General features: G+C 43.1%; 1 protein-coding gene across 1 annotated transcript in view; it reads left to right on the top strand.

Annotated features, from left to right (window-relative positions):
* Positions 1-20,000, top strand: part of LOC115812293 (low-density lipoprotein receptor-related protein 8-like) — a 47,644-nt gene that overhangs the window by 13,737 nt on the left and 13,907 nt on the right. The window contains exons 3-7 of the mRNA XM_030774777.1: positions 61-183; positions 8,154-8,273; positions 14,885-15,277; positions 18,870-18,992; positions 19,398-19,520. Of these exons, the coding sequence (XP_030630637.1) occupies positions 61-183; positions 8,154-8,273; positions 14,885-15,277; positions 18,870-18,992; positions 19,398-19,520 (882 nt within the window). The remainder of the gene's footprint in view (positions 1-60; positions 184-8,153; positions 8,274-14,884; positions 15,278-18,869; positions 18,993-19,397; positions 19,521-20,000) is intronic.

Raw genomic sequence — 20,000 nt, 5'->3', positions numbered from 1 at the left:
GGCCAGCGTCGCCCTGTCTCTGTCTCTGCTCTCACTCGTCTTCTGTCTGTCTCTACACAGCGAGGAAGACCTGCGCCCCAACGGAGTTTGCCTGCCAGAACGGGCAGTGTGTGCCAGGACGGTGGCGCTGCGACGGAGAGCCCGAGTGCCCAGATGGATCGGACGAGGCTGATTCCACCTGCAGTAAGCAAAGCTCTGGTTATACACTCTCTTTTGTCTTACACACCATTGGCTGTATGCTGCTTCAGTTTGGCTTCCGTGGCGATGGCACACTTGTGTTCAGTTCTACAGTTTAGCACCATTTTGTGGTGCTTCTCCACATGTATTCTGAAGATTTGAATAACTTTTTTAGTTTTTTATTTTTACTCTACGATAAATGCAACTTGTTTTATTTATTAATTTATTTTTATTTGCTTGCTCTCTTTTACTGATACCAGATTTCACGTGAGGACACACAACAGGCTGTGCTTTCTGTAGTATCTCTGGCCTGGTAACTCATTCAAGAGTTTAGAAGTCTGTCTTACGTCTCACTGATTGCTTCTCAGCCTGCAGTTAGCAAGTCCAGCTTGATTTGTTGTTCTGGTATAAACTGCAGTCAATTATCCACCTGGTGCTTCTGTTTATCGTCTTTTGCCCAGGGGCGCGTTTATATATGCCCGTCGTCGTCGAAGTCTTTTGTCAGTGTGTTTTGTCTGGTCTCAGCACTCATCTCCGACACACAGGGAATTACACTCTCACACAATCTGTCAAATTCGCAGACACTATTGTTTAGCTGGAGATGAGGGAAGCATGGTGTTTGCCGTTTCGTAAGGAGCTGGTGTAATTTTAATGGGTCAATGAAGAGATCTTTTTGAAAGAAGACTTAAGTAGTTTTGGACAGAACATGAATGTTTTTTCCCCTGCTGTTCTGCAAAATGACATTCCCATAATTTTGCTTTCTTCTCTGTTTATTAGGCTTTTACAGTTTTTCTCGATTGTTTAAACACAAAAACTGGTTCCTTTAGCACAAAAACCCGTACCCTTACATCATTCCCAAAAACACACACACACGTTTCCCATAACCGTCAACACTACTCAATAAATAGTTGACTTCTGTAGAAAATCTTTGAGCTGGATGCCAGGGCTGACCCACATGAGTACATCTCCACTGACAAGGCAGGGTTCAACCAAACAAAAAGGTGCAAAAGGGGGCGCAACATCATTGGTCACCGTGCCATCATACAGGTTTCTGGCCAGAGGGGAGGGGAGCCAGGGCAACCAGAGCAAGCCCAATATGTTGTCGTTTGGAATAACGTGAGTTTCCTTTGGGCTGCTCTGGCAAGGGCAAATGTAATGCGTGATGTCGATGAAATATTATGGCATGACCCAGACCTGAGACGAGATGATGAGAACGCTGATGCTGAGGCTGATACTGATGCTGAGTAACTTGTGCATTTGCTGCATTTGGAAATAAAGCTTTTGGAAATTGGGTATTTTGCTGTGCATGGACTCTTCCTTGCATGTTTTGTCAGTGTGACGTTTCAAAGGTCAGGTTTTTGACCCAAACACCATATACAATAGTTTTAAATTTCTCTCGCCAGGGTGTTCCTGAAAGGGTCATCTGGATAGTCAGAACTGTGATTTTACAAAGTTCCAAATTATTTATCTGAAAACCTATTCTAAACATTTTGGTAGCAGTGTTTTGAATGAATCCCTCCAGTGTGTAGTAAACAGTCATGTAATCTGTGTTTTTGACAGCTTGTGCGTTTTTCTGAGGGCAAAGTTTGAATTGGGGCCAGGAGTTAGATGTTTGTACTGTTGGGTGTGCATTTTTAAAATTGTGTGTGAAGATTTGAGAAAATGGTGAATAGTTCCAAGAATTGTGTCTAAACAATTGAGAAAAACTGTAAAATGCAAGAAAGTTATGCTCTTGAAGTTTATTACTCTGAGTTAGTTTTGTGTCATGGTATATTATAGAGGACTGTGCTGCAGTAAAAGAGACCATCTTATGAATGATTCAACAGTTATCCCAAACAAATTCAAAGAGTCACCTCCATAATGTTCAATGAGAAACTGACTGACTCTGTGTGTGTGTGTGTGTGTGTGTGTGTGTGTGTGTGTGTGTGTGTGTGTGTGAGCGAGTGTGTGTGTGTGCAAGTGAGTGTGTGTGTGTGTGCGTGTGCATGTGTGAATGTAGGGAATATAATTAAAGATGAATGAGGCTGTGTTTTATTTCAAAGCTGACAGAGGAAACCAGAAAATCTGGTTCATATAAATTTTTACAGCTGTGAATAGAACAATATGATATTAAAACTCCAGAGATCTTCAGGGTCTCTTCTGCGCTGTCGAAAGGAGTGATGACAAAAGAGTGAAAATGAAGACTGTTGTTAATCGTCTGTTTTGTGGCCCTTTAAAAACAATGTGCTACTGAGCTGGTTTTACTTGCCTGAGTCGATCACTGCAGGCTGACTCAGTGTCCGTTCAAAAGAGTCTGTGACGTGGTAAGCTGAGGTGTCTGGACTGAAGGTATCAAATGACTCCCTACTAGACAGTCCTACTTATTCACTGCATAATTACCACATATATAGCAGTGAAAATTCTGGTGACAAAAAAAAAACAAAAACCCAATGTAGTTGATGTGTAGGGATCTGGATGAGTGTAGCTGTCTGAGTACACTAACACAAGCATGTTCGTGTTATCCCAGAATAAAAATCGATAGAATAATCTTCCACTCCCGTCATCCAGGAATCAAACCTTTTTTATGTCAGCTGACAACAACCGAGACCACATGGCTCAAAAGATATGGATTGGTATTAAACTTGGTTATTAAAGCATGTGAAGCACTAAAGAAAAGGAAAGCAGTGTGCTAACGTGAAAATGTGACCCCGCTTCAGCAAGAACTCGAACATCGTACTGGCGTGTGTGGTTTTTATTCCCGTGGGCTAAAATAAAATCCCTCCAGTGTCTCTAAAGGAGAATATGAATTTAAGACATCATTTCACAGTGCAGAGACCACCACCCAGCGTTGGGACTCATGTCCTTCGTATCCCAGGCTTGTGGCAGAGTGCATGTTTTCCCCGTTTCTCTCGGGTAAGCTAAGCACCTAAGCACCTGTTAGACTTACAGAGCTGTTTATTAGATCCATGTAAAACATTCATCTTCCTTGAGCCTGTATTGTTGGTTGAGGATTTGCTGGCAGGTTAAAAAAAAAGAAAAGAAGAAAAAAAAAGATGCGTCTAACCTCATTCATATGAGAGCATGCATGTAGAACCCTGTGGCCATGGGAGAGACCCACCAGCATTGAGATGGAATGATTGGGTAGGTAGAGATATAGGCAGACAGGTTCTACTCTAGATACAACTGATTAAAAAAAACAACAAACAAAAAAAACCCTCCACTAATTTGTTAATGTTTGTAATGTCAACAAGTAAAAAAATAACAGACTAAAATGATGATAGACTGTGGAGTGAACAGGCAGCCTATAGTATTGTTCACTGACATGGCATAGAAAACAAATACTCCTGTTTCCATGGCTACAGCATGTCACAGTTCAGCTGTGCGTTCGACTGCAGCTGTGGCGTTCCAGATTCACTTCCAGTGGTTCACATTTCGAAATCCCACACTGGCTCAAGTGGAACTTTCAGCCCAGAACGGTCTAGCTCCAAAATGAAGCTGTTTCCAGGGACGGCCACTGTTGGTATTGTGCATGTACTCGCGTGGTGAGCCATTGTCACAAAGCCACGAAAACTACACAGACCTCATCTGAATACCCTTCAGATAGATGTATTTTAATACAGAAAAAAGGATGCATTCTGTCAGTAACTTTATATACCTTTAAAATGGATCTGTGCTGCATGAGTGTGTGTGTGCGTGTGTGTGTTCATTTGGAGAGAAACATATATTTGTGTGCTAATGGGGTTTTCGTTATCTTCAAGCTGCATCTTCAGTTGAAATTGAAATTTCAAACAAAAGAATGCCCTTATGCATTTAAATGGAGTGAATCATCTGGGAATGTGGTATTCAGCCATGCTGTTCATCCAAAATAACAACAACAACAACGACAACAAGATAACAACACTAAAAGAAACTCCTCCAATCAAACCTGAACATAAAGCTCTCAATCTCTCTCAGTGTGCTTATTTTAAGAGGCCATTGTAGGACGATGTTTGTTAAAAGCTTAGTTGATACAAAAGCTTGTAACTACTACCTAAACCTTGCACTAAAAGCAGTCCTGCTGCTAATGTTTTTAGGCTTGTGCTTGTTTAAATGTTCTGCAAGCAAACAGAGTATTTCCATACAAGCTTTTTTGGAGACAGATGCTCTCGGCACCCAAAATCCTGGCAACCAGAGGATTTTTCACTGGAACGCGCTGTCTGTGGAGATAAAGCAAAGATTAACCTTGACAACCCAAGCAAGTTATACCATCACCCAGACTCACATCGTGGCCAAAAAGCCTAACAGCCCGTCTTCAGTTAGAAAAATTACCCATCAGTATTCCTGTCAGTTTCATTTGTCTTCTGAGCAGTCACGCAACCATATGGGCTATGCAGGCCCAGAATGGGGGATCAGACAGTTATGTGTTATCAGAGGAGTGAGGCAGCACCAGACAGGAGGTTTGATTTAGTAGTTTAAGTCAGAAGATCTTACACAGCCAATAAGAATCGCGTGTTCGTTCAGTGCCTCTTCCTGGTTGGTTTGATTCTCTTCAGATTAAAGCAAAGAATGGTTAGAATGCATTGGTGCAGTGTCATTCATTCTGTCATGATGTCACAGTGGGGTAGAACATAACCGGGTTGTCATGGAGATAGGACCCTCTGAGTTAGTGAAACAGATTAAGCCGACCTGTTTAGGAAATTTAACATCTTCACAACAGTAAATCCGTACCTAATAGATGCTTGATACAGGTAACGTGATCTATTTGTACTGGCCGCAGAACTGCAGAGTTTGTTTTGTTTTTCTTTTCTTTTCTTTTCTTTTCTTTTCTTTTCTTTTCTTTTCTCTTTGTGTTATTAGTGAAAAAATGGCTCAGAGCACCGTGGTTGCTGTGATGATGTACTCGCACTCCTGTGTAGCAGTGGCATGTGTTATCCACTGTTGTCACTGTGGGAGCTGTACATTCATCTCCTAATGAATGTAGAATATACAACACGCTCCAGTTCCCATGAAGCCACACACACACACACACACACACATACACACACACACACACACAGATGTCCCTGGGCAGTATTCTGCCTGCTTTTACAATTTCATGCTGGAGTAGCCTTGAGTTCTCACATCAGTGGAAAAACTTCTGCCATGAGTGTGAGCGAGTAGTTTTACTCCAAACTCCTGAAAAATGAATGAGCGTAGTGCTGTCAAACAGCGACGTATCCCCAGCCTGTTTCAGAATGCTGAGGAGTACAGGAGAATACCAAAGTACCGGCCGAGATCCACCGTACCGCAAGTTATCCAGTCGTGCCTATGAGAAAGCTTTGAAAAGGGGCTTCAAACGACAGCTAATCAAACCTTGCCTCACAGGGAAGATTAAATGACCCACTGCCTGGAAGCACAGAACACTGGCGTCTTCCAACGGTCCAAATACGGCAAAGCCATATTTCATACCAGTTTCTATAATTGTCTGCCATAAGTTACACAGTATGTCTGACAGACTGCTCACTGTATTGTGAGGTTGCTCTTTTTTTTCCATGTATTTGAGATTCCCCATGTTCACAGAGGATTATCAGTGCTTAACGATTATATGTCTTTCTGTTGAGAGGGATTTTGAATTAAGTGTAAGACCCTTAGCTGAAGAGGGAATCACAGACCCAGTAAGAGTGTCGTTACTATAATCTTCTCTCGGAGCGTTCTCTGTACATTCTCTGAATGTTTTTGACGTGATTTTTGAACATTTGTACATGCATGTGTGAGTGAGTGAGTCTGTGTCTCTTTTTAATCAGCGTGGCCATTCATTTGTTTTAGCATAACTTGTACATATTCCTTTATAATACAAATGATTTGCAGTCTCACTGAGTTGAAGTAATTGAACAGACCACAGCTGTATGTCACAGCTGGTGTCATATTGCCTATCTGTGTATGACTTCAATGCAGTGGAATGCATGTTGTCAATAAACATCAACTTTAGTTGATTTAAGAGTGTGAAGTAATCAAAACTTAGGTTATTACAGCAGTGCGTAATATCCCTGTTCTTACAGTGTGCATATTGCTTAGCCCTAGGATTCTTGCACAGACTCGAACAGAACGTCAAAACCATCTTACACTTCCCTCACCAGCAGAGCCTCTCACGCCACCTGGATGTGTTAAATGAAGTGGGTGAATCGATCTTTAATGCGTTTGGAGACACTCTGTCTCACTGTGATATTTGACTCCCCTGGTGCGGAGTGAAGTGGAATTAAGCTTGTGCTTCATCAAATAGTCATCAGCCACTGAAGGAGTGGACTGTTACCACAGTCTCACCCCCCCCCCCTCCCCCCCCCCCAGCTTCACCTCGACCTTCCTCTTTACTCTCACTGCAGACACCCTGCTGACTGTGGGACTACCTTTGATATCACTCTGGATACCAACTGGAAAGGTCATTGGACAGACTTTTTCTTTCTCTCTTTGTCTTTCTTTTGCTCTTTCTCTTTCAGGTTGTTTATCTCATAGAATCTTTCTCTCTCTCTCTTTGCCTCTCTGAAACTTCCTTTGTCTACCACTGCAGCCTTTGTAATGTTTTTCTGTGGTTTTTTTAGTCACAGTGATATCTAACTTAAGGGTATAAGAGCTTTGTGATCTTTCTTCATTGAAACTTGGCTCTCCCTCCTGCTCTAGTTTAGGAGGATTTCAATAAATACAACAATTTCTGTAAGCATTTCCTCTAAAGGAACAGCAGTGAATCAGAAATGTCCTTGTGAGGTGGTGTGTCATATTTTGTGCATTGCAAATCCTTCACCTTTAGTGCTGCACACAGAAAAAAAAACCCTCTGCTCTGCATGTTCACTTTATAGTACAGTCTCTGCATTTCACCAAATGCAATGACGAACGTTTGTCAAGGGTGCTCAGCAGAGCAGATTTACTCAAACCTGCACACCAATAAAAAGCCTCAGTTGATTCATTCACTGGTTGTTATTCACCTATTGATTCACTGGTTGGTGGAAAGTGTGGAACCAAGAGGTTTCATTGTCAGCCATAAAAGAAAAAAAAATCCAAAAATAATTCACCAAGAGCCAAAATTCGAGCGTTAAGAATAAGCTTAAAGAGCTGCGGTCATGAAGTCAGTGAGCTGTGTTTCTCCTGGGACAGTTTTAGATGAATGAAACATTGGCACAACACAGTAGAGCAGAGAGGTCTATTTGACCAGGTCAGAGCCATCAGCTAAAACTGTGTCTCTATTTTTTATTTATTTTTAATATTTATTCTCAGTAGGCTCATTGATACTCAGGCTGGTTTCCAGGGCGCTGTAGTCAGAGATGCATTATTGATGGCAGAGTGTTTGATACATACATAAACAGAGAGTGTAGTCTTCATCGTGCCAAATGGAGCAGTCTGCACAGACCTGGGAGAGAGACAGAGAGGGAGAGAGAGAAGGAGAAGGAGAAGGAGTGCTCTAAGAGATCCACTGCTGGGCTTCTATAATGCGTTTGATCTATTGCCCATCCTCCTCCTCACCAGGGGTTGCTCGGGAAAACACTAATATGAAACTTAACATCAGTGCCTTCATTGTAAGGGAAAGAGATAACATTTTTAAGAAACAAAAAAAAAAAAAGAGTGTTAGGAAGTGTTTATAACGTTAACTGTGTGCTGTTGCACTGTGATGTTTTGGGAATGTAGCATATTCAGTCAGTTTCAATAATCCTCTAAGGCATTTGAAAATGTGTCTGTTCTCTTTGAAGAGTCAGTGGTTGCTTAATGTTAAATGATAAGCACCTGGAACAGCAGCAAAAGAAATCTACACCGTGCCTTGTGGTGCTAAGATGAATTGTAAAATCCATGTGAGGGCAGACTGTTTGAATTTACAGAATCAGAATTCTTTCTTCCTCTTTTTCTTTTTCTTTCTTTTTTCTTTTTGCTTACGCTTTGTTTAATTTTGATGATCCCCTAATGTGGTACCAAAAGCAGTGTGACTTGACGTGATGAAAGTTTGTTTTATAATTCAATCTAAATTCTCTCCCTCTCTATCTCACATTCTCCTACAGTAAAACAAACGTGCCCTCCAGAGAAGTTTGACTGCGGAGGAAAGTGTGTGTCGTTGTCATGGCGATGTGATGGAGAGAAGGACTGTGAGAACGGGGCAGATGAGGAAGACTGTGCCTCAGGTGAGAATATAAGCTCTTCCAGCATCAGTCAAGCAAACAGGCCACAGGGTGAATTCTCCTGGAACATCTCTGCTGTTTGCCTCTGTTACCATTAAGCCAGAATGACCTGATCTGGAGTCAGTTTTTTAAAACAGACAAAACTAGAACGGGACAAGCAGAGCACAGGGGAGCAACCAATGTCTGGAAACACTTGTCATTCACGAAACCAACGTTTTAATATACAAACTATCTTTAAGTGTTTGTAATTGTTTTCAAAACCCACATATATGTATGTGTTTATTAGAACTCAGTGTCTTCGTTTTATACTGGATGTTTATGCAATTGAGCAGACTCCAATTTTGAGGTTTTCAGACACTCTCTCCCAGCAGTGTAGCTTTGTCCCTTCACTGACAGGGTTTTCTGAATACCAATCATTGCATCAGTCATAAAACACTGTATAATGCATTGGTGTTATTATCCCGTCCTTTCATGAGTGACACACTTTAATGTGATTGAGTAAGACTCTTGAATTCAAATGCAATAACTACCAGCTTAATGACCTTGAGAGTGCTGTTCAAGGTTGCTCATCAGTTGCACACAAGTTGCCATTGGCTGTTAATGACAGGGGGGCGGTGACTGTAATGCACTCTCATCCAATAATAAGCCTTTTCCCCTGAGGTGGGCGGTCCTAGCGGCCTGTCTGTCAAGAATTGCAGTGACACTCTGTTCCAATCAGTTGTCTTCATGGACCCCCAGCTGTGATTCGGCGCTGCCCTACTTACGAGAAAGCATGCGAAATTGGTACCTCTCAGTCTTTCTCTGTCTCCTGCCCCCCCCCCCCCCCCCCCCCCCCCCCTCCCCCCCCCCCCCCTCCCCCCCTCCCCTTGCCTCCCATGCTGGGGGAACTGATTGTGGCGACAGCCCGACAGGGGGTGTCATATGTTGACTTGAAGATTTCTAATAGCAACATATTCATAAGGTGTTCCGAAATATCTTTTTTTTTCCTTGGGGGGGACGAAAAAGGAAAAAAATCAGCTCACACACACAAAGAACACACACAAAAAAAAGACATTCTAAGCTTTGGAGGAATATTTCTTGATTTTGAATTCTGGATACTTAAAATTATGGTATTGTATTATGGTATTGTATTATGGTATGGCATTATGGTATGGTATTATGTTAAGCTCTCGAGCTGACACAGGAAAAGCGCGCCAAGAATAATTGCCTCCATAATGAGACAGTGGGAAAAATCATACGGTTACAATTTTTTCTCTTTTAATTGCCGCCCAGTGCAAAAAAAAAAGAATGCATTAAATGAATGAAACATAACTGAAAGGATATTGAGAGCAGTACAGTCACACAGGCCAAAAGCAGACTGTAAGGAAATACTTATATAAGTCCAAGATGATTCTCTCCTCCTCACTGTGAAATCATTGTCAGTGTTTTTCTCATGTGTTATTTCAGTAGACTGATATTTCCTATTAGTTGTAGTTTTGGTTTTGGAGTCCATTAAGAACAGTAGTGAAAGATGCTGCCTCATCCTGCCTCCTCTGAGAGTAAATAAGAACGTTATCAACCGGATTACACACAGTCTGGAAAGCATGAACCTCTGTCTATAACGTGGTAAGTCTGTGTATTTTGGGAAAATTGTTATAGTACTGTTACAACGGACCCATGTGTGAAAAAGAATGAGCGTCCCAGTTTGGAGCGGGGAAAATGACAAAAAAACCATACATCACACCTCATTTACTGAACTGCCTAACTGCCCGTCAGCTCAGTTGTCTCACTCAGGACCTCATAAAGGAGATTTCCATTCATTGGTTGTTATAAAAAAAAAATTTAAAAAAATCCAGAGATTAGCTTTTGTTAAGATCTCTTTTTTTTTTTTCTTGGCTGGGACCCAAGCTCTTCACTTCACTTACACACTGCGTTGTGAACCTTCTGTGTTGTACTCCCTCCTCCCTCACACGCGGGACTGTCAGCCTCATGTCTCTCTCCCGGCCCCCGTTCACCGCTCTATCTCTACCTGCACGGCTGTTCCCAGCCGACAGACAGAGGACCATGGGCGCCCAGAGATAGTTCACCTGATTCCTGATGCTAATTGATTTCCTGTCTCCCTGTGCCATTGCACTAGGATGGTATAAAGGTCTAATTATCTTTAACCTCATAAATTTAATCTGCAAGAACAATGTCCTGATTCAAAAAAAAGAAAAGAAAAAAAAAGAAAAAGAAGCCTCACCTCTCAGATGCACTTATAATGAGTTTTCATTTGACTCTGTTGTAAGTATCTGATTAAATTCTCCACCTTGTTTCAATGCTGAGTTGGATTCACATCCACCAGTTTGCTCCCAAATGCTCTTTTGCCTTTCTGTCTTCTGCCCCAAAGATTAAACTCAATTTTGGGTAATGGATTCATCGTATAAAGTCAGATCTGGTCCTCACCGTGAATCGGTTCTCAGGTGAATCTGAGCTGTCATCAGTGAAAAGTCCTGTTTACTGCTGAGCTATGAGCAGAGAGTCAGTACACGGTCAGATGGACTATCATACGACTTGTAGTAACCGCACACACACTGACATACACACACACTCAATTACATACATATTAGTCCATATCAGTGCAGTACGGTGCAGCACTGTTTCACCCATACACATCCTCCATAAAATACCCACTACAGCAAAATCACACACACGCAGTCTCTGACTTACTCTGAGCCAAATGAGCCTATTTAAAGATAACTCTGCTTTTGGAGTTGTGGTTAATTGAGTTGTCTGCGTGTTGAAATATTCATTACTCTCTCTGGAGCACCTGATCAGCATTAAGGAGCTCTTGTAGACGCCTGAATGGTTCATCAGAGGTGCGCACAGTCACACACAGTCCTCTACTCACAGCCTGGTCTCTCCTGGGCCAATCAACATACAGCGTTATTAATCCCACCTCCTGCCTCACTGTTTACACATGTACATACATGGATGGCTGTGACCATTCAACAGACACATACTTACACACACAGCCAAATAGCAGGTTCCTCTATATCCACAGACAGAGGACTGGAAGTTTTAGAAGTTTGCATAGCAAAGCCTGAGGCTTTTTATGAAGTGTTTCATGAATACTGAAGGTGAAAATGCAAAGGTGTCGCAGGAGGCTCAGCCGTCAGATCTGTCGATGGTCACGGGAAAAAAAGGCAGAGAAGTTAAACTATCGACGAAATTGAGCTCAAGAAATGTTATTTTTCCGCACTGGTATTGAATTTTTCTCTCTCAGAATTTTGGAATTCACACTTTGGAGTAAAGGTCAGATATTGAGTTGGCTTCATTGGAAAAGGTTAACGTGTTTCAGTCACCGTTGAAGCGAAGTTTCTTCTCTCTCTCCCTCTCTCTCTCTCTCTCTCTCTCTCCCTGTGTAAGTGTGCGTACATGTGTGTTTGTTTGTGTGTGTGCAAGAAACACTCAACTCTTCTCCTCCTCCCGACTAAACACCACCATGCCTGCACACTTATAACCGTGCCCTTGCTAGCAGACAGTGTTTCCTTGGTGCTCCACTCAACAGATTAGCCCACTGCTCTTGGAGGATAATGCAAGTGGACTGGGTGGCCATACTTCTCTCCCTGCAGGGGTGGACACAGCTAACAACATTTTCCCAACCCATTTCAGCTCCTCTCATCACAGACTGGATGGTAACTGAGGAACGGGGTCACACTGGGCTCACTCCCTCTCTCATCCCCTACCACTCACCTCATTCCAAAACTTCAAGGAATTTTCCGAGCTGGGCGTGTCCTTGAAGCTTTGGGGTTTAACTATTCCAAAACGTTCTTCTTTTCCTGGTGGCTCCAGATCCGATGTAGTAAACACGCTCATTGATATTTCTCTGAGCTTTGATGAGTGAATTAGTGTTAATTGAAATGTTTAAAATGGAACTAAATACCTAATTTGTTTTAAGATATTGCAACGTCAATGTGTTAGTCACGAGCATATAGGCAGTGCAATTTTAGAGATGTGAGATATGGAAAATCAAAAGCCTTTGGCTGAGTATTTGAGCGTTTTTTAACGGTCTTCCTTAAATCTAAATCAAGATCTTTCCTAGTCCAAATGTGACATAGATGAGTATTATTTTGGCTGATCTATAATACATGTATGCTGAGAGAGATTTCAGATAATGCAGGGAGATACTAATTGCCTACTCTCACACGTGCTAATCTATTCTTAATCTAGGCTAATCTGAAGCCTCAGGCCTTTTTTTTTTTTGTAATTCTCATTCGAACTGATGCCATTGCTCTCAGGATGTTCACTAGCCCAGCAAACGATCCAGAGCAGAAACATGCATAGCCACTTACAGTGTGACGTTCAAACCTTAGGAGTATCTCCCTGTCGCTGCTCAGCTACGTGACTGATTTCCTCTGAATCCGCGACGCACTCCTGTCGGGCTCAATTTTCATCGAGTGAAGAGCGATAAGAGGAAGAACCGCCTTGTCTCCGATAGCGAGTATGGCACGCAATCAAAGGGTTGAAATTACCCCCGGAGCCTAAAACACACATCTCGTGCCGCGTGTTGGGCGACATAGTTCAACTAATTAGCCGCTTGTCATGAATGCAGTAATACTGAATTTGCCAGGTAAATCTTTTATTACCTGTAATTGTGTTGTACTTTGCGCTGGACGACTCTACTCTACCAAAACATGGTTGATTTCTGCGTCCTTGATCTCAGTGTAACATTTTGGTTAATAGACTCTCAGAAGCAGCGTGCGGATTTCGTCAAAGGTCACCCCACGATGTCATCAGAGATGCATGCCATTGTGTCGTGTATGAGTTGATAAAACGGGAGCCTCAGAGTAAATATATAGAACCATATGAGTCACTTCCTCTGGCCACATAAGTGATTCAGAGACACAGCAAACAGTGTTACATTACATGTCAACATTTGTTTTTTTCTTTGCATTTGTAAAATCCATAACAAGAGTTGTGATCATTGATTTTACATATTCACTGCACAGCATAGTTTCTTTGCCAAGGCCAAAAAAATAAAACAAACAATCAAACAAACAAACCAAAAAAAAAAAACCAGAAGAGGAGACAGGCCAGACATATTAGTGATTCAGTCTCTTTGTGCATGAATGTAATGGAAGTGTTACCTTGCAGCGTTAAGGGTTTGTAATGGTACTCAAAGAGCTGTGAGTCAGAGGCATCTCTGAGAGGCACTGTCTTGCATGACTGTGTGGGACGTTTGACAATGAGGTAAAACATTTGATCCATTCAGACTGTTTTTATGTTTCCCTCTGTCATGTAAAATGGACTGTACTGCACAGACTCGTCTGTTAAACCTTTTTTCACCTGCACCACCTACTCCCTGTTTTTCTACCATTCTCCCTCTCTCTGTCAAACACACACACGCACACACAAAATACACATCCTGCCTCTCTCTGTAACCAACACTATCAGCAGATTCCATTAAAATCTTGTTGTCTTTGTGCCCGTGTCTCTGATCAGTTTCATCAGTTCAGCCTCTGTATCGTCTATATTGTCCTGTCTTGCGGAGTTTTTCTTCATTTGATAGAAATCCTGATGTAAAAATACCAGGGGTTTATCTGCAGATACTGATTTCCAGGCAGCCTGCTCCCTTTTCTCCCTCTCTCTCTCTCTCTCTGTCTCTCTCTCTCTTTCTCTCATCCTCTCCTCTCTGTCTCCAGTCAGCCTGATCCGTATCTTTGTGCCAGACTGACAGTTCTGAATAGGGCAGTGGTGTTTGCAGGTTACACGAGCGCTGAGGTGGTGTGTAGGTTCTTAATGTGTGTTTAATGTCTGATGCTAGAATGTATGTGGGCTGCCTGTGAGTAATATGTCAGTTTGCTGTTCCATTACGTGCTGATAAGATGACTGCATTTCCTCAAGGGAGAAAATTAAAATATACTCTCAGGACTGCAGTCTTTAAAGTGAACACACATGCTGGGCAACTGTAGAAGCCTCTGCCTATAGGTGTAAACAGGCCTGTTTTCTCTATGTTGCAGCTTAATTGGTACGAGTTGTGATCAAATCTTGTTTCTCTTTTGACTCAAGCTAAAAACATCTTTTTGACTATCCCGTGTTTTCTTTTGTGTTTGCCAAAATGTGTAACGTGAGAAGTAAATAAGATAATTAGGACTCTAGTTCTCTTTCCGAGTTCAAGTTAATTTGTACATTAAGTCTAATTCATTTCAATGTCCAGAGACAGGACTAAAAGTGGGTTGGATGTGTATTACCGGTTTGCATGCATGATATTTATGGTAAATCTACAGTGTTTTGGGGTATTTCACTGAGTTTCACTTATCCCTAGAATTTATCTAAAGCGGTCAAACCCAGATTAACTGAGATGAAGTGAAAGAATGTTAGGTCATCTCTGTCTCTCTTTTTTTCTCTCTCTCAGGTCAGAGACAATGCCAAATGATGAGGCTGTTTGCCGGGGCTGGAGAGACAAAAGAGATTTACCTAAGCCTTTGTCTCATAGGGTTTTCTCAGTTTAAATGTTTTCTCCTTTTTGCTTCTCCTCTCCTCTCCTCTCCTTGCCTCTCCTCTCCTTTCCTCTCCTCTCCTCTCCTCTCCTCTCCTCTCCTCTCCTCTCCTCTCCTCTCCTCTCCTCTCCTCTCTCTCTCTCTCTTTATCAGATGCCCGGGCGTGTCCAGCGGGTGAGTTTCAGTGCCGTAACCATAAGTGCCTAGCTCCAGTCTATGTTTGCGACGGTGACGATGACTGTGGTGATGCCAGTGATGAAGAAAAGTGCTCTCCGCCCACCTGCGGCCCTCACGAGTTCCGCTGTAACAGCTCTGAGTGCGTACCACAGCCGTGGAGCTGCGACGGAGACCCTGACTGTTCAGATGGCTCCGACGAGTGGCCGGAACGCTGCGGGAGCGGGGGCAGCCGTCCTGCCCCGCCCCCTGCCCGCAGGCTACAGTGCAGCGTCGGAGAGTTCCGCTGCAACAGCGGGGAGTGTGTGCGACTCACCTGGAAATGCGACGGAGACCCAGACTGCAAAGACAAGTCCGACGAGGCCGACTGCCGTGAGTGGATGACGCAGCTGTCGCTCATGTTCTTTTTATAAGCTGTGCTATTTGGTGGGAGGGGCATTTCTCACATCTAGACGTGTCACTTTGACGAGCTCCTTTTGAAAGGAGCTGTCAGAAAATCAGGCAATTCCATTCAACAGTGTGTCAGCAAATTGCTTAAAATGAAATGAGCGTGAGGTGCAGTGTGCAGCTTCAGAGAACGCTCAGAGATATAGTCTTCTTTTATGAGCACCAAGCAATGTGGGAGTTTGGGCTGTTAAAGACTGGGTCTACATCTGTCATGTGGCAGTTCACTGTCTGACTTGCTATGGGTCACAGTCTGACTTTCTGACCACATGTGGAAGCTGCTTTTAGTCCCATTATCATAAGTCATAACTAATCCCTTAGGCAATGTTCTTAACTAGTCATCCATGGGAAAGGTGAGAGTACTCACAAGCATGACTGTGTGTAGTATATGTGTGTGTGAGTGTGTGTGTGTGTGCATGTATTTGTGAGAGAGAGAGAGGGAGAGAGAAAGAGAGGGAGAGAGAGAGAGAGAGAGTGTAAAGGGTAGTTATGGGTCAAACTCTGACTGTCTGAACACATGTGGAAGCACCTTCCGGTCTCATTATTTTAAATCCTAATTAAGCCCCACAGCATCATTTTACCTCATCATCCATGCGAAAGGTGACAGTCCTCACAAGTGTGTGTATGAGTGTGCGTGGTGTTAGGTTAGTTGTCATACTTACACTGTGCATATGTGAGTGAAAGTGTGTGTGTGTGTGTGTGTGTGTAAAACTTTGTGTTGGAGTCGTATTGTGTGTGTGTGTTTGTGTGTGTGTGTGTGGTGTTAGGTTAGTTGGCATACTTACACTGTGCATGTGTGAGTGAAGGTGTGTGTGTGTAAACCTTTGTGTTGGAGTCGTATTGTGTGTGTGTGTGTGTGTGTGTGGTGTAATGTTCGTTGGCATACTTACACTGTGTGTGATGTCTCCCTGCCCCTTTTTTACCTGCTGCGCAGCAGTTGTGTTTGACGGTGTTTTCCTGACAGTGCTCTCCCTTTGTGAAGAGCTTTCTCTCTCTGCGCCTGGCCAGTCTTAACCTCCCGAACCACTTCAAATCTCCATTATGCTGCGCACAAAGCAAACATCCCTGAATACGAAACCGATAATAATATAGCCTTTCCCAGCACAACGGTGGCCGGGGAACTGCAGTTCCTCCTGCAAAGACACCAAAAAGAATGAAGGCTACTACTTTTGCGGATGGTTAACGCATTTCTTGATAGCTGAGTTTTCGACATTCATTATCTGCTCCGCATAGCAAAGGATCATAATCACAGGCCAGTAGCATTCCCTCAGTATGTGTGCTTCATTTACTATTGCATTAAAGCTGTAATTTAATCTGATTATGATGCTGAAATTATTGAGGATCACTGCCTAATTTGGAGCCACCGGCAGGAATATGTTTATACTGGAGTTTCATGCACGAAACAGGGAGAAAAGATGACGTCTAGAGCAGAGAGATCAAATCAAAAGGGCCTCAGTGAATTGACTGAACTAGATCTCTCTTTTTTTATGTCTTTTTTCAGGGGTCTCTCTCTCTCTACCTGTGGGTAATTTTTAAAATACAGTTGCCTTAAAGTTTCTGCTCTAATCTTAGCGGTGAATATGGCGTTAAGTTGGTGCGTGTCATCAGAGCATCGTCTCAGCTTTGTGGATTTCCTCCTCTGTAACCCCGAAAGCGTCTGCTATCGATTAGGTTTTTCACTGAACCTGACGATTAGAAATTTACATTCAACACATGTGAATTCGATCAGAGGACATGTAAGCGTTTAATCACGTAATTGGAATTCCAGCTATGTAACAGATCGTGCGTGCTGACTGGTAGGTGTTTGCTGTCTTTGATTGTCGTCTGCGAGCAGACGGATTTTAGTAAACAATTTCCACGAGCGCATGCCAAAATACATAAATAAATCAACAGGAGGCTATGAAGATGGAAGAGACAGCCCGCAAGGTTCTGATTTTAATTATGATGAACGCACTGTCTCCCCATGCAAATCCCTGTTTACCATCTGTAAAAGCTTTAAGTGACATTGAAAAGGATGAAAAAGTGGCTGCTGTGGTAAAGATAACCCCTAAATTTCCCTTTACGTCTATACAATATAGGAAGTGGTAAGACTATACTCTAAAACTGTGTTGGGCCTTGTCACCCCACGCGGGAGGCAAGTACAGACACAGTGTCAGAATTACTTTTGAAAGCAAACTGCTCTGCTGATCTGCACAGCCTAAAGCAATTGGCAAAGCTCTCCCTCTTGTGTGTGTGTGTGTGTGCGTGTGTGTGCGTGCGTGCGTGCATGTGTGTTTATGTGTCCACTCAGAGGTTGCTAGGCAACCGCTGTCCTTGAGGAAAGGACGTGGGGCGGAAGCTGAGTTCGACAGTAGACCCCCAGGCAGTGCAGCTCCTCCTCTCCACGACCACTTAAATCACATTTCATACAAACGACCCAGTCAGCATTATTTAATGTGAATTCCAGGGCGTTCTAGACATCTAATACTGCCAAACGCCTTGATATAGCCCCCGCCAATCCGCTGCTGCAGTACCGTGACGAGTCCTCTGATAGAGCTACATACACTCGCTTTGATGTGTAGAACAATAGCAACGCCAGTTCTAGAGGCTCAAGCGAACCGCTCCGAACGCTACTACGAACCATAGTAGGCCACGTGCAGCTGCAGATCTGTATGAAAACTAATCGATCAAAGACATTGAAACGCAAGGATAGCAACCAGTACGATGCTGAGACGAACTTTTAACAACATCAATCGCAAATCTTGGGGGGGGGGGGAAACCCCCTCAAAACTGTAATCTAAAAAATTTGTGTCAGGGTCAAAGCCAACGCTGCCTCTGTGTACAGCGGGTAGCCGTAATCAGACGGTAGGTAGCGAGGATTGCTTCTGCAGCCGGATGAAAATCTCTTCAAAGAGCAGCAATGGTATTTTGGCCTGTGCTGGAGTTTCATAAGAGAAGCTGGTGTCGTATCGGACACAGATATCAGTGAGTGAGATTACGAGGGCTCTAGCTGTATCTGCACTCACTGCCTGGAGAGGCAAAGGAAGGAGCTGGAAGTGAGGGTGGAGGGAGGAGGGTGAAGGGTGGAGGGTGGAGGAGGGTGGGAGGAGGGTGGGATGGCTGAGAGAACTAAATGCATGAGTGTGACCATCTGAGGGCTCTCTGTCTTTTGGGACACAACACAGAAATTCTTTTATCACATGTTAAGGTGTAAAGTGTGTTTTCTTCTTAGCTGTGGGTGTGGTAAGGATTGTGATATGTTTGTGTGTGTGTGTGTGTGTGTGTGTGTTTGAGTGTGTGAGTGTGTGACATCCCACAATGGCATTTTGAGTGTTTTTTTGTATTACTAAAGCTAAATTACAAACATGAACATGAAGCATAGAGAACTGAAATTCTTAATTCCATTACTTCATTGGCTTTTTTCCTTTGATATTCTCCACCAGCAACATATCCAAAGCACTTGATTTTGACTATGCCTTTTGAGTTGATGTGTCTTTTTGTCACTTTTCATTATTCATATGTTGTTGTTTTTTTTCTGCAGCTCTACTCACCTGCAGGCCAGATGAGTTCCAGTGTGGTGATGGTTCTTGTATCCACGGCACCAAACAATGCAACAAAGCCTACGACTGTCCTGACAGGAGCGACGAAGCTGGCTGTGTCAACGGTGTGTGTGTGTGTGTGTGTATGATTTATTCCCCAAGGGACACTCTGACCTTGTCTGGAGCTTATCCAAGAACCAGCTGGGTGAAAATTGTCAGTTGGTGTGAACAGTGCCTCTGCTGTGTTGTGAAATTTCTCTCACTGTTGAAAACAAATGATCTTGTCTTCTCCTACCCCTGTATCTGTTTTGTTCAAATGCTTTCAGGGGCTTTTTTCTCCCGCCCTGTCCTTATATTAATGATATTGTTGTAGTCCTTCTCACTGCCCGTCCATCTCACTAGACCTAAGTGTGAGGACATTGCGTGCTATGAGAACTAAGTTCTGAAGTATTCTGATGTATTTAACATGATTTCTATCTGTCTCTCTCTCTCTCTCTCCCTCTCTGTCTCTCTTCTCCTTTGTACTTCAGCGACTAAGTGTGAGGGCCCACTGAAGTTCCTGTGCAGAAATGGCGAGTGTATCGACAGTGCCAAGGTGTGTGACGACGTGAGGGACTGTAAGGACCGGTCAGATGAACCCAAGAAAGAGTGTGGTGAGAGAAAAACCCCCAGATTGTTGTTGTTGTTGCTGTTGTTGTTGCTGTTGTTGTTGTTGTTGTTGTTGTTGTGGTCTGCCTGACACGTTGTTATAAGAGTGTTGAACACTTGCGGCACATTGTTCCACTGTGTAAAGTGTGGAACACTTCAGTGTGTAAATCAGGGTTTAGCTTGCTTCAGAGACAGATATGAACAGCACAGAAAAAAGGGATGAGAATGTTTCTGTGTGTGTGTGTGTGTGTGTGTTCATGTGTGTGTGCGCACGCGTTTGTATGTGTGGGAGAGAGAGAGAGTGAACAGAGAGAGCAACTCATATATCTAAGCCATATCTGGGGCAAGCCAAAATGATCATAGGCATCTTTTGATGAATAGAGTTACAGACTCAGTGAGTCTCTATGTGATCATTACCATCAAAAAGGAGGGAATAGTTTGTGTGCGTGTGCGTACGTGCGTGTATGTGTGCGTGACTCTGTGTG

Source organism: Chanos chanos, chromosome 5 (genome assembly GCF_902362185.1).
Source record: "Chanos chanos chromosome 5, fChaCha1.1, whole genome shotgun sequence".
Taxonomy (NCBI): Eukaryota; Metazoa; Chordata; class Actinopteri; order Gonorynchiformes; family Chanidae; genus Chanos; species Chanos chanos.
Note: the sequence above shows the minus strand (reverse complement) of the source record. Positions and strands in the feature narration are given on the sequence as shown.